The sequence below is a fragment of the Lepisosteus oculatus genome, chromosome 9 (assembly GCF_040954835.1).
Source record: "Lepisosteus oculatus isolate fLepOcu1 chromosome 9, fLepOcu1.hap2, whole genome shotgun sequence".
NCBI lineage: Eukaryota > Metazoa > Chordata > Actinopteri > Semionotiformes > Lepisosteidae > Lepisosteus > Lepisosteus oculatus.
The window spans coordinates 42,003,687-42,022,845 of NC_090704.1; the positions used below are offsets into that span (position 1 = coordinate 42,003,687).

Here is a 19,159-nt window from a genome sequence, read left to right on the forward strand (position 1 = left end):
TGTGTCTGGCCAACATCACACTCCCTCTACCTGCAGGCAAGGTTTGGGAGCAGAAGGGGAGCCTTGCTGGGGTCTGACAGAAGGCCTATTGTTTGCAAGGTGATTTCCACACTCAGTCCACGCGGCTTGGTGGGAATTTCGAGCAGCTCCATGGGAGGCAGGCTGCAGGCTTTCTCTGTCTGTCAGAGAGGGAGCAGTGCTTTTACTGGGGGCTCTTTCATGAAGCAATCTGCCTACAGCCTCAGAGCCTGCCAATGTCTCAAACTCAATGCAGTCAAAGAAAAAAAAACCCTCTCTTCTTCACTGTACTGTGCACTGCATTGAAGTAAATGGGAAACTGGCTCATGGCCATTTGCATAAATGTATTTGTGGTTTTTAGTCAGGTCCTTTGACCTGAATACATGATTCAATGATCCCCAAACACTGCCTTTTGCCCTCACGTGTGATGAGATCCTTAATTAATGGGGTGCCGGATATTTTAAGTAAACCACACATTCGCAAAATAACCCCAGGTCTATAACCCCTGCTGTCAGAACCCCAGACCTGACTTGCAAGACTGGGGATGCAGGAAGTTGACAAAGAAACGCATACTGAGGAAAGAGTTAACTGAATTGGTTTCATGCAGAGAAGGTCATCAGATCCCTGAGAACAAGCAGAAGGGAAGTGGGGGAGTGGGGGGAGCAGGGAAGGTCTTGCACTGTTGAGGATTTGGAGGCTGCACAGACGGTAGTGCAGGGGAGGGTCCCCAGACTCCAGCTCCTTGTTTAAATTCTAGTTTAACTTAAATTCAGAAGCTGCCCAGCATTATCTCTCCCTTGCCCCGTGCTGCCTCCTCTAAGGATTGGCGGTTGACTTCTACCTGGTGCCAGGGGGTGCCACCTTCACCCACTAGAGCACAGCTCCAGTGTTCCCAGCCCATGGCCCTTCAGAGGAACTCGCAGTTCCACAACAACAACTGTCATGCTTGACACGTGAATGAGTCAGCCATGAAGGAGCTTGGGAAGGTCTGCCAATGTGGCCTTCTCCTGCGCTTCTACCTCACTCTTGACTGGGGACACAGGGGCGTGTAATTTGTGGAACACTGGGAACACATTTTCCACCTCTTCACATTTTAAGGCCTCACCTTCATCTTCATTAGATTCTGAGCCCAGCCTTTTAAACTTTTGATGACTTTTCCGCGGCCTGTGGGCTAGGAATGGGACAGTCTGAGGAAGGGACCTGCTACTGTTCAGCTCTGTAAGGGCCTGTATTTCGTGGTGAGGAATCACACAAGGTTACAGTACAGCTCCGCCCTTTTAAAACATTTCACTTGTTTTCTGATCAAGACGCTCTGGGAATTTTCACAAAAGAGCTTTGTTTATTTATTGATGCATTGTCAAGAATCAATACCCAGTCTTGAGCAGAAGAGTGCGTATGTGTGAGTGTGGTGTCTGGTCAACCAGGGTGTGTCGCAGCAGTGCGAGGTTTCAGCCTTTCTGAAACAGGAGCACCATCCCAGGATCCCGAAACTGGCACCTTGACCACTAACAGGTTCAAAGAGGAAGAGATGGCAGATACAGCTGTGAATTCCTCAGCCCTGGACCCAAGGCAGATTGAGCCTGTCTGCCTTTCAAACGAAAGAGACCTTTGATCTGCTGTCAAGGTCAGGCTCGCTGTTCTCCGGAGATGCTGGATTTGTGCGATCATTCCCTTGGCAAGTGCACTAGAGACAAAATTCCAAGCTCACTCCGAGCAGGCTCTGCCTCTTCCCGGAAAGATATCCCAAGGAAAGGGAATAGAGCAAGAAAAACCCAACCAGTCAAAAACCGTTTCAGAAACTAAACACCGTGATCAATAAATATGGATAAGAACTGAGCTGATATTTGTGCTGCTACTGATAGCAGTACAAAATAAGCAATAAGGGAAAAGTCACTCAGACAGCTGAGTCAGGTGTATTAATTCCTTCTGCACTCGGAATTCTCAAGGACATGGACAGAGTCGACAGAGAGGATCGCTTCCAAATGAACAGTCAAACAAACAAAGTGGGCACAATGGGAAAAATATGGATAGGCATTTAAAACTGAAAGTTTATCTGACGGGGTTGTGAGCGGATGAAACAGGCCACCCCGTTGTTGTAGCTGTTAACCTGGCCTCTTTCAAGAAATGTCTGGATGAGTTCCTTGAATTAATTAACTATCAGACAGGCTTAATGGGCCAAATGGCCTTTCACTGGTAACCTTTCTCATGTTCTTAATGGGTTGCCCACCTTCTCATGCTACGGATGCTGCCTCAGCAGATGGTTCAGCATTGTCTAATGCTGTTGCTGTCTGGGGGCTTCTGAACACTGGACAGATGGTCATTCTGTCGATACCCTTCGGTTTAAATACAGGTATTTAAGTACGCTCCCTGTCTCTGAGAAAGGACCAAATGTGTCCCCACACCCATCTCCACAGACAATAAATATTACAACATATGAAATTCAACGTATTTGAATTTCAAAGTGATAACTTAAAACAACTGTGTTCTTCAACACTATGACAACAGTTAATCTGTTACTGTATTTAAAACAGGAATTAAAATATATATTTTTTAAACTTAAGAGCTCCAGGCCAAAGGACTGCTTGCTTGACATGTTATTTGGAATCCTTCATTTCTAGATTTTCATACACTTTTCTAACTTCTAAATTGCAAAAAGGTGTTTTTAAAAAGTCCCTTACACATTTGAAAATCATTGGCTCAGCTCAATGCTTCCCAGGAATTCTTAAGACAGTTGTTTTATATCATTATCAACCTCTCAGACAAAGTGAGTGTTTTTTTAGCTGTTTTTTTAGCTTTGAAGATATAATGAAATGTAAATAAAAATGTATTCTTCTGGCAACTCGGGAACAGAAGCCGGCTGAGAAAGTTTTTCTTTGAGGGCGTTAACCCAGAAGACAATTTACTGAAACAATCTTTTCCAAAACAGTCTTCCAACACATGTGAATGAGACTGTTAAAGGATAATCTCTTCAAGCAGTGCCTGTAGGTTTTAAAAGGATCAGTATGATTTATGGGATAGGGAAGATGAAAATAAAAAAAAATAATTTCATATCTTCTCCATAAAATAAGAATTGATGTTATATATAGAACCTCCAAATATTATCTTTGTGTAAAGTTAAAATGTGGCTCTCAAGTACAGATGGATTGTATTAACCTCGTTAATAATAACTCATTAGGTACTCATGGACCTACAGTACTTTTCACAGTTTGCCTGGTTTTTGTTCTCTATTTTAATTTAGATTTCACATACTGTAAAAAACAAATGTGTTTTTTCCGTTTGTAGTTTGGCAGGAGTTTTAAAAGGACCATGACAACATTAAGTAAACACACAAAATCAAAGTGCCTGAGTGAAAACACACGCTCCATTAATGTGGCTTCAGCAGAGCAGAAATCTTCTCCAGGCAGAGAGTCTGTAGTTGGAGACTGAGTGTCTGCCATTCAAGTCAAGGCCTAATTAAACTGTTAGCTTTATGGAGCCATGAAAGCACAAATAGTTCAATGCTTTAGTGGGGAAAACAAAGAACTGATTACCTCATTACAGCAAACTCTCACATCACACATCATACACACTGCAAGCTTTCATTTCACAGTTAATTCCATTAACCTCTTTCCAATACAGCTTCTAATCACTTACAAAAGTGTATGAGGCCCATTGTACTGACTTCTGAAGAGTGGCAAAGAATATACTAAATCTTTTATTTGTGTGGGTCGTTTTCCCAAAAAATATTTTTCATTGAAACCTCAAGAAATGTCTTGTCTGTTGTGGAGTTTTGCTTTCTGTACAGAAGGTATAATTTCTCTCTATGCACATCAGGAACTACGTAGAACAGTAAGACCTGATGGCACTGCATCATTAAGTCCACTTAAGGCAACTACCAAACATTGGACAGCAGTAAAATCTAAAAGCAAATGTACAGCTACATCCATAGGCACGGACACAGGACGGAGAGCATCATCTGGTCCATGGCAAACGTGCATATTGGGCTTCATTAGAGGCCATTAGGCACCTCAATACATAGATTGTGGATGTTGCATTGATTGAAATTTGTACTGTGTATGTGTAAGTGTAATATGTGTTTTGTTGTTTTCCTGTTTTTTAATCTGGGCAAATTCCAACCCATGTTGTTGACATGGCAATCAAGTATTGAACCTGTTTCATCAGAATGAAAACACAATTTTCAGCACAGCAGTGGATGCTGGGGAGAAGAGCTGCCTGATTTGTGTGAAAGGCAGCAGGGTTTGTGCGTACCTGGTGTAGACTCCATTCTTCCGGCAGAAGGAGTTTTTGACTGACAGCCTGCGGTTGTTCAGCTCCAGAGCCGGAAATCTCCCCTCATCCAGACTCACCATTTCCCCATGACTCAGTGCGTTGCAGTTGGAGTTGTTCCCTGAGAGGAGATACCAAGACACGATGTGAGCACAGGCTGCAAAGACAAAGGAGGTTTTGTTCAATACGCTACAAAAAAACATCTGACTGAGGTTTAGCAACATCACTTACAGTACAGTCAAAGAGCTAAAGAAACTAACTGTGTTGTTAGGATTTGTGGCACAACACTGGCTTACTGGCTCAGCGAAACTGACATCAGAAACTTCCAAAGTTAAGGAAGGCAGTCAAGGGCAAAGCATTGTAATCAAATCTGCCTGGATTGCCTTTAATTGGAACTGTATTTTCAGTTTCCTTCTCCTTTGATAATTAGAAAACAATTTGTTTATTTTCACTTTCCCTCTTTCTATGCCTCAAGTTTAGTCAGTGTGTAAGTTACCTTTATTATAATGTAAGTGTTGTAAAAAAAGAGTGTGTAGAACATCTTGACATCTTAGTGTGAGGTTTTTGTAGCCGGTATTATTGTACGTATTTCACTGTCTGGTTTAAATGGAGATGAAAGGATGTTGGAAAGGTAAAGGCAATGAAAGCTGAATTAGTCTCCAGGTCCTATTGATCCATGGGCCTCATTAAAAAGTAGCAGAGGTGTTCAGGATGGACAGGGAAATACGAAGCAGACGACAAAAGTAGAAACTATATCGATGTGTATTTAGAACTGAGAACAGGAGGCACTTCTTTATCCAAAGGATTGTGGGAGTGTGGAAGAAGCTACCCAGCCATGAAAACCAATGCCCTAGCTTCATTCAAGAAACAGCTGGATGAGATCCTTTGACCAATAAGCGCCAAACTACCAAACGAGCCAGATGGGGTGAATGGCCTCCTGTTGTTTGGAACTGTTCTTGTGTTTTGAATTGGTTTCCTAAAAAAAAAGCCATAGCCAATCAACTTTAAGTCTCCTGGAACTGCTAGGCGTTCTCATGTAGAGTAACGTTCTCAGGAGGCGGTGCAGCCAGTGCCTCAGTCTCTCTCTCTTCGCTCCACGCAAGACGCCCCTTGGCCTCTCGGACCGGGCTGGAGGACAGGCAGCGGTTAAACACACAGAAATAAAGAAACAAACAAGAGCTGCGCGGTCCCTCCCGATGCCCTTGCCCCGAGAGCCTGAAAAGTGCTTCTTTGTGTCCCGGACAAATGGTTCTCTTGTGTTTTCCGTCTCAGCTAGAAACGTGTTTACAGATGAAATCTCAGCCTCGGCTGGAGAAGCGCGGCAGACAGTGCTGACGGAGGCAGAATGTAGGACCTCAGGGCTGGGCTGGGCGGCCTCTCCCCGCCTGAGATAGCAGCCATCAGACACTGGCAGGCAGCAGCTCTGCGTGTCCCGAGACACAGCTTGGCACTGCCCGCACACACACACATACTGTATGTCATCTTAGATGGATTTATTGTCTCTGTGGCAGATGAGGCTGGTTGACAATACGTCCGAATCCCTCTGTCCAGTCCTTAGGGTGAGGAGCAGTTTCCCCACTGTATCCTGCACTGCAGTTGTACAAAAGATGCATAAAGACACAACAGAGCCCAAGATACAAGATTGTGGTCCCCGAGATACTGCAGCACAGCTGTGTAGATTCCTACTGTATGCCAACAGATCTTGTCTTTGCTAAGCTTTAGCCTTGTTGTGCAGCCAACATTGTGCTTGTCTTAATCGAAACCAGACTATTTTCCTATTTTTATTTTTAGTGCGCTCAAAAACTTCACTACTATCACTGGAACTGAAGACACTCTGCTCTCCAGACAGCCAAGAGCCAGTGCTGAGGTACTGGGAAGAGGTTAGAATGGCAGAAAGACAGATCCATTTTCATTCCTTATCTGAGAAATAGATGATAACGGGAGTATGCCAAATTATCTAACAAGGCTCCATCTCTTTGAAGTTGCAGTTCCTACCAGCTGCAGATTCTTAGAAGAAATTGAATATTTGAAGATTATTGGCTTGAAGGGGATTTGACGTTTGTCCAAAGCATGTTTAACGCATGATGGCTTATACAGCAAAAAGATGAATTGAGTAAAAAGTGATCCCAGGACCTTTTCAAACATCTTACCTGCTGTTTGTGTTTCTGAAATGTTCTAATCAGGCCTTGCTGATTGCTTTGAGGCCTGAGTGTACCTGCCTGCTTTCAGTGCTGTCATCCTCTTTCAGAATCATGGAGTGCGCTCCCATTTCAGAAGTGTAAATGAGACACAGCAAAACCTCTTCTTTAGTACCCCAGAATGATTAATTTCTGAATCTGGTCTGGAGCTTGGAAAATAGGTTTTGGCCAAATAAGATGAGTATTATTAGTGGCAGCTTTCCAACTGTTACTCTCTCTGAACAAAGGACTTCAAACAAACAGAGTCAAACAACTGTGAATGAGTGTAATGCAGTCACGAAAAGAAAACAACTGAAAAGAATTGTCATGTGAACCGTTTTCATTTTATGGGAAATCCGGTGCATTGATCCAAAGCTCAACTGATTTAGCCCCACCCCCTCTGAAATATGAGATCTCATTCTTAAAAGGATTGGTCAAAGCCATATTACCAGACATCAGACAAAGGGGAGAATCTGATCTAGAAAAACAGACATTTCTAAAGCGAAATTGATGGATTTTGCCCGAGCCCTCTCAACATCCCAGCTAAATTACAGGACACAAGCTCTGCGCAACGGTATGCTGACACATGGCTCAGGAGAAGACTGCCCCCTGCTGAATGTCCAGCCACCTTGCTCAGAACCCATGGCTGTCATGGGATACTGCAGGACAGGGGAAAGACACAATGACCAACTTTGATAGTCATCTACCTGTACAACATTTTGCTTTGAGAATATTCCCTTTTATCTTTCAAAGTAGATGGTTAGCATAATGGCTGTTCTCTTAACACCTGACACGTGAGCACGAGCCTTCCACGTACCTGAATCAGATTTCTTCGCATATTTCTTGCTCTGCCCACGAATGATCAGGATGAAAACCAGCAGCAGGATAAAGATGAGCCCCACCAGCGCGACCACCACCAGGAACCACCACTCCTCGTAGAAGGGTGCCACCTTCTGGGCTGGAGGCCAAGGATATGATATTGTCAAAAAAGGGAACAGCAAAGACTATTCAGTTTGGTTTTCACGAGTGTTTTGCTGGTTTACACTGTCCACAAACTGAGAGTGAATTCAATGTGCGGGAGTACTGAGGCACAAAGTTTGATTTTATCTACATCTTAGGTAAAGAAAACACAAAAAATCAGTCGGGATTCGAACAGTTTCTACTTCACACTAGCTGTAAAAGGTTAAAGACAAAAAAAAGAACAATAAAAAAACAATATCTGACCAGAAATAGAAGGTGAGGGAGCACTGGGTGAACCATAGCCATAGTCGTTGACCCCGATGACCCGGAAATCATAGCTCACTCCTTGTTTCAGTATGTCCATATTGAATGTGTATGATGTCACTTCCTTCGGAATGTCCTTGATGAGGATGTCCCACAATCCCTCATCTGCATACAAAGTAGCAATGGGGTATGCGGTTAGGTAAAAGCCAACAGAAATTGTATCTTAAGGACTAGAGATATTTTATTACTGACACCAGACTACGGAGATGTTAGTATGTAATTCTTCTCACTGAAAGGCTCCCATAAATAAGTATCTTTGGTGCCTGTGACTTTCAATAAAGGTGAGATCTTAACACCTACCAACATTTCTAAAATGTTACATAATCTCTTTTAGATCCTTGATTTTAGGTTTAAAGCTGGAAGATAGCTCCTTCATTTGCATTTCATGTAAACCTGAAAACCACACAGAATGGCTAACCAGCCTGCGGAGTATTGTGATTTCCCATGGGTAGAGTAAATGCAGATCTTGCATTACTGTTCAGTTTACTTTGCAATAAAACGCACTGCAGCTCAACCAAGGAATAATCAAGAATGCAAAGGGCACACACAAGATACACTGGCCAGATAGATTGCTTGCAGGAGATACGATCAGTTTCTGGTTCCGAAATGTCTGATGTGCTGCTGGAAAGGCAGACTGACATAAGGAAAAGCAGACTTGGTAGTAATTCCTCTGGGAGCTATCTGAGTGACACGCAAGCTGAATCTTTTCACTGGCAGGACGCTTGGCTGCTGACAACCTGTCCCGTGTTGTAGTCTCAGCATCTGCACAGCCATGTTTTCCACCCCTTCTTCTGTTCCCAGAAACAGTGCAATCGATCCCCCTCGTCCTCCTCCAGCCCTCTCCCACACTCCCCTGTGTTGATCAGTCAGTGTCAGTCACTGTGATACTTGATTCTTCTATCTTCCCTTGATGTGCCCCGATCGATATTCCATTAAAAGACTTAGAGGAACAATTATGGTGCCCTGCTGTTCATCTTCCTGGGTTCTATGGAATGGGATAACTTTGCTTGGAAAGGCTGAGAAATGATTGCCGTTATCCAGGCTGCTGCTGGCTTCCCAGCCTCATTGTTTTAAAATAAAACTTGCAAAAACATTCTTGTGTAACAATCATTTTGAAAGACAAGCAGACAACGATTTTCATGGCAACAGGCTGGAGACAACCTGGTATTTTGACTGGAAGCTTCTGTTTCTCAAATACAGTATATTTACACTACATGCAGATATATAGTTACAATAACTAGAATGAGTTTAACTTTGAATTTTTATAAAAAAAGAAAGGTTCCAGTCAAGAGGAGGCTCATCTAGCCTGTTTGCTGATTAGTGGTTAATTGATCCAAGCATCTTATCCAGCTGTTTCTTGAAGGAAGCCAAAGAACAGCTCCAAACACACAGTAGCTTGCTCCAGACTCCAACAACCTTTTGAATAAAGTTCCTCCTGTATTCAGTTTTAAATACACTTCCATATATAGAAGTTTCCACTCGTGTTGTGGGAACTGGTCCATGTTTCACTGTTGATTCTGAAGAAGTCAGCTGGGTTGACCTTATCAAAGCCTTCCATAATTCTGAAAACTTGTATCAAGTTTGCTTGTAGCCTCCTCTGCTTCAGTCTAAAAAGGTTCAGCTCCTTCAGCCTGTCAGTGTAGAACGTTTCTTAAAGTCCCAGAATGCATCTTATCGCTCTTCTCGGGACTGATTACAGAGCTGCCAAATCTTTTTTATAAAATCGTGACCGAAATTGTGCACAGTGTTGTAAATGAGGCCTAGCTAGTGCATTACAAAATTGCACACATTTTAAGTTTGACTTCAGCTACATACTATTAACTATTGGTGCCTTCCACCTTAAATCAGCTAATTCACTAAATGCATGATTGTTCAATAAACTTAGAAAAAGTAACTCTTGAAAAAGTATTGTAGTTTCATAGACAATGTTCATGAAACCTATGAAAATGGCAAGCAGCGCTTTGAGAAACACCCTTCTGCCAGGCTTACCTGAGGGTCTGGCCTCGATGACGTAGCGGGTTATGGGGGCTCGCCCGGGGTCCCCATTTGCCCAGTGAAGGGTGAGAGCCGAGCCGTATCGAGAGATAAAGGGCTCCCCTGGGGGGCCAGGGGCTCCTGGGAGAGGGGAGAGAGAGACAGGGAGAGATGGCTCAGTGTCGCAAATCCAATCCGGAGAAATAAAAATGCCAGATTGCTTTGCTGTCAGAATACAACACTCTTCGTTGACTGGCTCAGAATATGCATCTGTGAGGCTCACCCAACAAAATAAGATTTATTAGCCCTGTCTCAACAGTTTAAAACAGAGTTACAAAATTAAAAATTTAATGATGCCCAGATATCAAACAGATATCCTGTCTGATATGAAACAGAAACTGAATCAGCGAGCCTGTTTCTGTCATTAAATGCTGTGTTAATTCTATCCGCTTTAGCAACACTGTAATTCATCTGTCATGCCAATAAAAGCTTTTTGAATTTGAAATTGAAATGTGTGTGGTCTTGTTCTTTATGCTCATTCAAAGGTGTCTCCTGAAAGACTCCCTGCACCCTTGACTGGACACAACACCACCCTAATTTGGAAACCTCACTGGAACTTCTACCACAGCCTCAGAGCCTAGGCTGTTTTGTCTTGTCTGGGGACCGTCTCAACAGGCTGTCATGTCTGCATGTAGACATGGAGGGTTTGTAGGAAGAGGAGCACCTGTACTAACTGGAAGGGGACGAGGGATGGACACAAGAACAGGAAAAAACAGACCTTCTCCAGGCCCGGTGGTGATGTTGGCCTCCACCTCCGGCCCGTAAGCGAAGGTCTTGGCCCGGATGCGGAAGTTATAGGTCACCCCGTCGGCCAGGTCCTTGATCTTCATCCACAGGGGGGCGCTCCCCTTCACGTCCACTGTCACGATCTTACTGACGCCTGGGGGGGAGGGGGAGTGAAGACAGGAGTCGGCACAGGCCACTGAGGACTCTAGATAAACATACTGCATTTAGAGTCGGTCCCATTCATTTAGGATTGCACAGTCATGCATGCACATGTATTACACAACATTACACAATAACCAGGACACCACAATATCCTCATATTTTAAAATGTTCAATTCATCATCCCTCCAAGAAACTACAGGAAATTCTACAGAGTGATGGCTGAGTGAAGCGTATCTACAGCTGGACTGCTTTTTCAACCGAGCTGCCACAACCCCAGTATTCAGTACTAATCTCTACACAAGCTGGCTCAGTGTGGGCCTCCTGGGCTATTTCATTTGAAAGGGAGATCTAGTTTTTGCAGATCTGCTAGCCAGAATTTCTAATATGCAGAGATGCAAACGCAATGAATCTTGAAGTCTGCACTTTTTAAAGCCACACTCCTCCGGCATTTCTCCCACTTAGCATACTGTATGTCCTTCACTTCTGCTTCACATCAGTTTCACAAGCCTGGAAAACCCCTCAGGTTGGAGGAGTCAGTTCTCCCTTCCATGGGAAATTATTAAGACAGTATATTAACTCTAGCACATCCCATGAGATACAAGAGCATCTTTTCCCTTGAACTTTGGGACACAGAAGGGCTAAGTAGGCCATAACAGCTGCTAATAAAACAGGTCAACTGCTGTAAAAGAAAAGGTCAATTTGACATATTATCTTACATCCTGTGTCCCCTGAGATATGCTTTAATTGATTCAGAATGGTTGCTCAGCAAGAGGCTAGTAGACCTCACAGAATGCCTGAGTGGTACCAGTGTCTGGGCTACAGAAAGCTCCTCGGTGAAAATAAGACTTGTGATAATTACACTGAGCTGGGGAAAGTGCTTCTGTTCCGAAGTTCACACCATCTGTGCCTTCTGGCGCCCAGAACAAGGCTTGAAACTGTACACTCAGTTGACCATATGTACAGCAGAGAGTGGCCCCTTTACACTAAAGCCAAAATTTCTATGTGGTTCCTTAAAGGAAAAAAAAAGCACCAGCTCTAACGCAGCTATAATGGGAAGGTGGAACATACCATCTACTGGCGTGCAGGGTTCATAGATGAGCCGGTATCCCTCAATAATGCCATTTGGGTGGACAGGTTCCCCCCAAGACACGTTGACTGAGGTAGTGGTCAGTTCACTGAAGTGGATGAAACTTGGAGCGCTGGGGGCTAAATCAGAGGTTTGTTAGAGACAGCGCCTCAGAGAGACTCTTCTAAATTATGAGGAAAGTCATTGAGGACAGACCTTGCTGTCATGCTGCCAAATGCACCATGCAAGGCATTTTCTACGGAAAGAACAAAAACTTCTCAGCACAAACAAGACATCCAAGGCTTCTGTAATCTCAGGTGCAGGTCCGTAAAATCGATAGGCAGTTGAATTTGAAAATGTCTAAATGGCTGTCTGTGACAGCGCTTCATGGAAAGGGCTTAGACAGGGAGGATGGGGCAGAGTTTGAAAACTCCGAGACAGTCTTTAGCAGAAGAGCCAGGGAAGACAGCAGTCGTGTGTTACATCACGGACAGTGTCAGCGCGGAGAGCCGGGGAGAGACACAGAGAAGAGCACAGCAGCACTAAATCAAATGGGAGAGGGCCAAGACCCCAGCTAGCGTTTCCCTTTCACAGATTCAGCCAGGCCACACAGTGCAGGATTGTTTGTGAGAGCGGAAAGGGGAAAAGTGTTTCTAAAAAATCTGCTGTGTTTTCGCGAGCGGCGTGGCGGCTCTCTGCGTCCCAGAACACAGGCCCCATTGTAAGGGCTGGCCCAGAACCTGCCACCCGCCATCTTCCCCTCTCCTCCGCAAGACTGTCAGAAACTTCCGTGTCTCCGGCTGCTCCGCGCAGACGTGCCAACAAAACTCCAGCAATAGTCTTCCCAGGATCCCCCCCCTCCTCGCTCTCTACTTCATCCCGTCCGGAAGCCGTTTCAGAAGTGGAAATCAGAAACACATTGCTCCCAAACTGCGAAGTGGGGCTTTGTTTTCACTTGGGGCAAAAAACAAACCATTTATGTTCTGAGCTCATCCTGCAAACACTGTAAATTAAAGTCTACAGAAACCTCCAAATTTAAGGGGTATGTTGTAATGCGATGGATGAAGCAGCTATAAACACACGAGCGTCTAAGGCAAACAGCAGTGCTGACTACACCTATAACAAATGGGGAAATTCTTTAACTGACACAGCTGTGCAGTGGTCAGTATTGCTACTTTTCTGCGCTGGGGCCCTGGGTTCAATTCTGGACCTAGGGCGCTAACTGTGTGGAGTTTGTTCTCCCAGTGTTGGCCTGGGTTTCCTTTGGCTGCTCTGGTTTCCTCCCACAGTCCAAAGACTCATGTTAAGTGAATAATGTAGTTAAGTTCATAATAAGTTAAGTTAATGGCAGGTTAATTGGCTTCTGGGAAAACTGGCGCAGGTGTGAGTGTGCGCATGTCTATGTCCGTGTCTGCCCTGTGATGGACAGGCGTCCGGTCCAGAGTGTCCCCTGCCTTGGTGCCTTGCTTGCCAGGATTTACTCTAGCTCCCCAGTGACCCTGAATTGGATAAAGCAGTTAAAAAATGGACGGATGAGTTCTTCAACTGGCCAGACATCCCTTTCATAATGTACAAATCTGGACACGAAATAATATTCTCATAATAATACATTTACAGGTACTCTCCCCACACACCAGCTCTCAGTGGGGAGGAGAACAGGGTGATGAAGGCAGTTCAGAGATGGGGATTATTAGGAGGCCATGATTGGTAAAGGCCAATGGGACATTTGGTCAGGACACTGTGGATAACACCCTTTAAGGTTCTTATTGTTGTTCATTTTCTTTTCCTTCCGGGTTCTGATAAGCCCTGAGCAGTTTATGCACTCCACTCCCTCACCTGCCTGCTGAGTGCGCCCCCTGGTGGCGGGGCTGCGGGGGCCATCCCCCGCTGCATTGAAGGCCGCCACGCTGATCATGTAGGTGGTGTAGCCCGTCAGGTTCTTCAGCTTCACCCCTCCTTCGGGAAGGAACAGAGTCCGGAGCCGCTCCGTCTGATTCTGCCGCTGGAACTCCCAGAAATAGATCTGGAGCAGGAGAGCAGGTTGGTGGGGGAGAGGACCCGAAGAGTCAGCTGCTGACTGACACCAGAACAGCCCTGAGCTTTCACAGCTCTGCAGCCCAGGAGTGGCAATCCCAGGTTTTGCTTAATAAGGTACTGATTAAAATACCAACCCCTTTCCCATCTTCCACTGCAAGGCTGGGTAACACACACCATATTTTGAGACAAAACGAACAAATTGCAGGTTTTTACATAGAACAGAATAATACCTTATATCCCTGGATGTCACCATTCTGAGCCTCCAGAGGGGGCGGGTCCCAGGTGACATCGAGCTGTGTGGCAGTTGCTGATTGGATAGCCACATTCTGGGGCGGGGCAGTAGGAACTGAAAAAAAGGCATCATGGGTTTGATAATTCTGTACTCCCTGGAAATCTATCACTTCTGTGCACTGCAACCATCCCTAGAAACTTCCACATATGAGTAGAGGTAAGTCAAGCATAGCAATTGGCAAGGTCAGAGGTATTCTGCAAGATCCAGCATTGAAAGCATGGAATTGGTGGCTTTTTATATAAGGGAAGATTTTTATGAATCATAACAACATTTAGTGAAGAAACTGTAATCAATATACAAATGCATTAAATTCTTATATAAAAACATACAACATAGCTCTTAATGACAAAACACTGAGAAATGTCTATTTAATACTTTATTGAAATACAATAATAAAAATAATAAATGTCTATATACTATTAAGAATGTAAGTGTCTGGAGAGAATGGATTCTCATTTTATGTTAAACTTAACAAAATCCACAACAGTTCAGGCTTGGAGCTAGAATCTGACAACTACCTAAAGCAGACATGATTTAGATCTTTAACAATAGTATTATGTTTATGAAACTCGTCATCATCTTCATTAGACACTAAATGTCATGTTCAGTTCAATATCGAGAACACGTGACACATAGAACAAGCAGCAGAATGGGCCCAAGCAGTCAGTGTTGTGTCTGTGCCGGTCAGACTGAAGGAGAGTCACCGATGACGTCACACCGGAGCAGACAGGATATCGTAGCTCCTACCACTCACCCGCCTCTCCCACAAACACTTCCTGTGGTGCGCTGGTGGGCCCCTCCCCCACGGCGTTGTAAACACTCAGACGGATCTCGTAGCGCTTGTGTTTGCTCAGGTCTGCGGGACACAACACAGCAACACCCTCAGCCACAGCACAGCAAGCCAGCTCTTTTCTCCATTTCCTTTTAGATGTTAGAAACTCCCAAACCTGACTGCAATATTTTGCCACTACATTGTAACTGATTTCCCATTCTGTTCTTATAATCGGGCGAGTTTGCGTAGGAAAAATTTATCATAACATAACTGCACTAGCTAGGAACATAAATCCTCTTCCTACCCCCATGCCACTTAAACAGTGCAGAAATCCGTAGAAAAAGGAAAATGTTTTACAAAATAATGACGTCAACAGAAACATCTTGCCCCACTGACAGTTTTATTTCTAGGGCCTTGTATTTTGACATCATAAAATTAACTGATATGATTTTTACATTTAAATAGATTGGCCTTGTGGTGGTGACACACAGTGCAGACTCCGTTGTACTTTACAGGTGCTGACAGCAAAAGCACCATGTCTGTCACTGACAAGTCACTGTGTTACCAAAGAGCTTGGCTGACTAATAACCACCTGACCCTGGCAGTGAGTGTGCCGCCAACCTGTGATTTCTTGCAATTAGGGAATTATTTTCCCAGTCGGGAAACATTAACCACTTCAAACATTAACAACAAAATAGAAAAAAACGAACACCAAGTCAACAAAATAGAAAAACCACACCTGTAACTTCAAACAGTCTATCAGAAGAAAACGAAAAGGAACCAGCTGTGGGGTCAGGGGGTGGGCGGGTCACCTTAGCCGTGAAGACACGAGTCAAAACGTGTTCATTGCCAACTGGCGCCTTTTAACCTTCCTACCACTGAAAGAGTAGACAATGAATGTGGGAGGACTTACTGTCCAGCTCGTATTGGGTGAGCGAGGACTCTGTCAGGTTCCTCACGCTGTAGGGCGCTGTGTGGGGCATGGGGGAGGGTTGGGGGGCAGCAGTGAGAGAGAGGGAGAGACAGAGGTTAGTGAGTTAGTTCACACCACATTCAGCTGGAGCAGCGCTGCTCCAACCAGTGCAATGATCAGGGCTGATTTTAAAGCAGAGGTTAAGAAAAACAACACAGAACAAGTCCGAAACACAAAACAGGGAACACTGTACAAGGGTACTGACTGCCTGGGCTCCACAGCACGGTGTCAGTCACAGCCAGGGGGTTATAGGGAGTCACTGTAGAGGAGATTGGGTTACGTTTTCATTCAGTTTCAGCAGTAATTCAGACTTTCACTCAGAGCTGAGACTCAGGAAGGTTTAGAATTTGAGCCCAAGGTTTGGTATGAAAACAAACACACAACCAGAGAGATGATGACTACAAATAAAACACAAACTGCCCCTCCACCCCCACCCCAGGAACTGAAAACGCACACACCTGAAGCAAAGAAAATGACACTTCATCCAAAGACTCCCACCCTCACAAAGAAAGGCAGGAGAAGAGGTATAGACAGGTATAGAAGAGCTAAGAAAAGAGTATGTCAGGGGTCGCCATCCCTGCTTCTGGAGAGCCTGATACAGTAAGTGTTACAGTCGTCATCTGTTGGCAAGATCTGTAAGCTGCTGATGAATCCAGCACGTAAGCTGTTCTTCTGTCCTTAAGGGCTGAAGAGTTCTTAGATTTCTGTCCTACATTACTTTATTGATCATATTCGTGCACAAGATAAACGGGTCAACACGCCGGACGGGAAAGCCCGGCAAGCGAGCCGGACCCCAGAGGAGAGGGAGCAGGCCGCACTCACAGGTCAGCTCGGCCCAGGTGGCCGTGGGGCCGTTGAAGGTGCGCACGGTGAAGCTGCGGAGCCGCTCGTACAGCAGCTCGCGGTAGTGGATCCGGAAGCCCAGGAGGATGCCGTTGATGTGCTCCTCCGAGGGGGGCTGTGGTTGGGGGGGGAGAGGGGAGAGGGGAGGACAGGGGTCAAGGAGTGAGTGACATCCCGAGAAGAGTTGACTCTACGGCAGGCCTCTGCGAAACCGTGCTCTAAATACAATCATTCTCGAGAACGAAGATCAAGTAGGAACCAACTAACCTCTTCTGTTAACATAAATGTCTGGACAAAGACATATATTTAAACACAGAATGTTACACAGTATAGGAATATTTTGGTCGCGAATCACAGGATGCTTTACCTAATGTCCAGCCGCCTGAGAAAAAGTCAGCTAAACATTTAAAATGGTTACAGCAAACAACAGGTCTGCCTGCCTGAATTCTTAAACGTGATCTCGTACCCCATCTAAAGTTCAGAAGACATCCGTTTGATTAGCAGGTATATTAAACTGCAAGATCTGTAGGTGCAGGGATAGAGTCCCCAGAATTAACTCCAATGGGTTTCTTAAGTGAAATAACTTGGCAAGCGAAGGTGTTGCAGTTAGAGCTTAGCTTCAACATTTGGCTTGTTACCTGCCAGCGAATCAGCACAGATGTCGTGGTGTGAGGTGTAACAGAGAGGATTACAGGAGCCGCGTCCGGGGCTAAACAGGAAAGGAGACAGGAACAGTTCAGCGTGTGAATCAGCGGTCGGCCCATGGGAATTTCTAGCACGGTCTATCACGTGTTACACACAAATAACTTTACTTAGGGCTGTAGAAGAGGGTAAAACCCAGGAATGAGGGAAACATACTTGTTTCTTGTGAGCATCATAATCAGGTAAACTGGTTTTATGGATCTTCTGTATAGATAACATACTTTTGACTTGATTTGTTCTTTGTTCCAAAGCAATCACAGATATGTTCTGACATGATTCAGTTAAAAAGCCTCAAGGACACAAGATATTTATCAGTGTTTGACGCAGATCAAAATCCTTTGTAAAGATTTTGTAAAGGACATTAGCATTTACATCCAGGGGTTTGTGTACACACTTGTACACATGAGGTAAAGACAAGGAAGATGGGCAGAATTCAGGTGGAACAGTGTGACAGGTCAGGTGTTAGGTCCATGGCCAAAAATGAAAGGGGACACAGTAGAACAAGATTCTTTAATCTCCTGATTAAATCTCCTGAGTGGGATGAGGGGTCAATATCCTCACCGTCCTGCAGTGTGGTGATGGCTTCACTCTCTTCGCTGTACTCGCTATCTCCAATATCATTGGTCGCTTTGACTCTGAACTGGTAGGAAGTGAAGGGCTTCAGTCTGTCAAGGAGGAAGGACAATTGAATACACTCCATCCGATCTGCAGGCTTGACGCAGCTGGTTCAGTTCAATCGTGAGAAATACGTATCAATTCTTCATTGATAAGCAATCCCAGAGCTAATAATGAGTGACAAGAGGTATACTGTACGTGTATGGGCTGCTCTTACCTGTTCACAATGTAAGAGGTTGCCTCGTGGCTGACAGAGGCTGAGTGGACAGTCCAGTTCTTGTTAGGGAGCTCTCTCAACTGGACCGTGTAATATCGAACGGGAGAGAGCCCATCGCTGCCTGGTTCCCATGACAACAGCACACTGCGGGCCTGCACGTTTTCCTGCTGGACTGTTGGCCTGCTGGTGGGCTGGGGCCGGGCTGAGAGGGAGAGAGGGGTGGTTACTATGACAGCACAACTACACAAGGCCCAGTGCCTAGCCCAGTCCCTGGACACACAAATACCCTGCATTGCTGGTCCAGTCAAAGCAGGCTTTCCATCCAAATCAATAAATTCTAACAGCCCATTGAATTACGGGTACTATGCTATTTTAGTTGTTTTTTTTCTGTGCTGTGGCTTGACCATGAATAACAATATGGGGATAGAAAATAAATGGATGTTCAGCGGCCTAAATGGATCTTTGCTTGTGATTATTGTATGTTTTAGAGATTAGCCATTTAAGTTGAAGTCATTCACTTTAAAGGTCTATAAGAAAACACTTGAAAACACCTCTTCCAGAGCTCTCAGTGATAGAACAAATTATGTATGAAAGTAGGAGGTGTGTGCATTAGAGGTCGTAGGAAACAAGCCTATTTCATGTACTGTAGTAAAGACTCATTTTAATTTTCTACAAAAAATGCACAATTGCTGATATGTCAGACAGGCTCTTCAGACAGGGTTTTAGGGGTACCTCTCTTCTCTGTGGTGACCACCAGGGCCTCAGCCACTTCCCCCCAGCCTTTCCTTGTCTGTGCTGTGATGCGGAACACATACACAGACTCGGGTTTCAGTCCGGTCACAGTAAACTGTCGAGTGCTGGGGTTCAGCACTTCCACGGTGGCTGTGTTACTGCTGGTAGAGTTCAGGCGGTAAGTGATCTGGTACGCTAGGAGGGAACAGGAGATGGACATGGTTTCAGTGACATGACACAAGG

General features: G+C 44.8%; 1 protein-coding gene across 4 annotated transcripts in view; it reads right to left on the reverse strand.

Annotated features, from left to right (window-relative positions):
- The window catches only part of sdk2b (sidekick cell adhesion molecule 2b), a 226,612-nt gene that overhangs the window by 14,246 nt on the left and 193,207 nt on the right, over nt 1-19,159 (reverse strand). For 2 of the 4 annotated variants that reach the window (XM_069194565.1, XM_069194562.1), the window contains 15 exons: nt 18,917-19,111; nt 18,185-18,386; nt 17,914-18,017; nt 17,289-17,359; nt 16,630-16,765; nt 15,748-15,804; nt 14,817-14,918; nt 14,001-14,116; nt 13,570-13,756; nt 11,736-11,873; nt 10,498-10,710; nt 9,735-9,860; nt 7,686-7,850; nt 7,279-7,419; nt 4,267-4,405 (listed from right to left, as the gene is read on the reverse strand). In XM_069194565.1, coding sequence (XP_069050666.1) covers nt 4,267-4,405; nt 7,279-7,419; nt 7,686-7,850; nt 9,735-9,860; nt 10,498-10,710; nt 11,736-11,873; nt 13,570-13,756; nt 14,001-14,116; nt 14,817-14,918; nt 15,748-15,804; nt 16,630-16,765; nt 17,289-17,359; nt 17,914-18,017; nt 18,185-18,386; nt 18,917-19,111 — 2,092 coding nt within the window. The remainder of the gene's footprint in view (nt 1-4,266; nt 4,406-7,278; nt 7,420-7,685; nt 7,851-9,734; nt 9,861-10,497; nt 10,711-11,735; nt 11,874-13,569; nt 13,757-14,000; nt 14,117-14,816; nt 14,919-15,747; nt 15,805-16,629; nt 16,766-17,288; nt 17,360-17,913; nt 18,018-18,184; nt 18,387-18,916; nt 19,112-19,159) is intronic. The other 2 variants (XM_069194563.1, XM_069194564.1) reach the window with 2 other exon arrangements.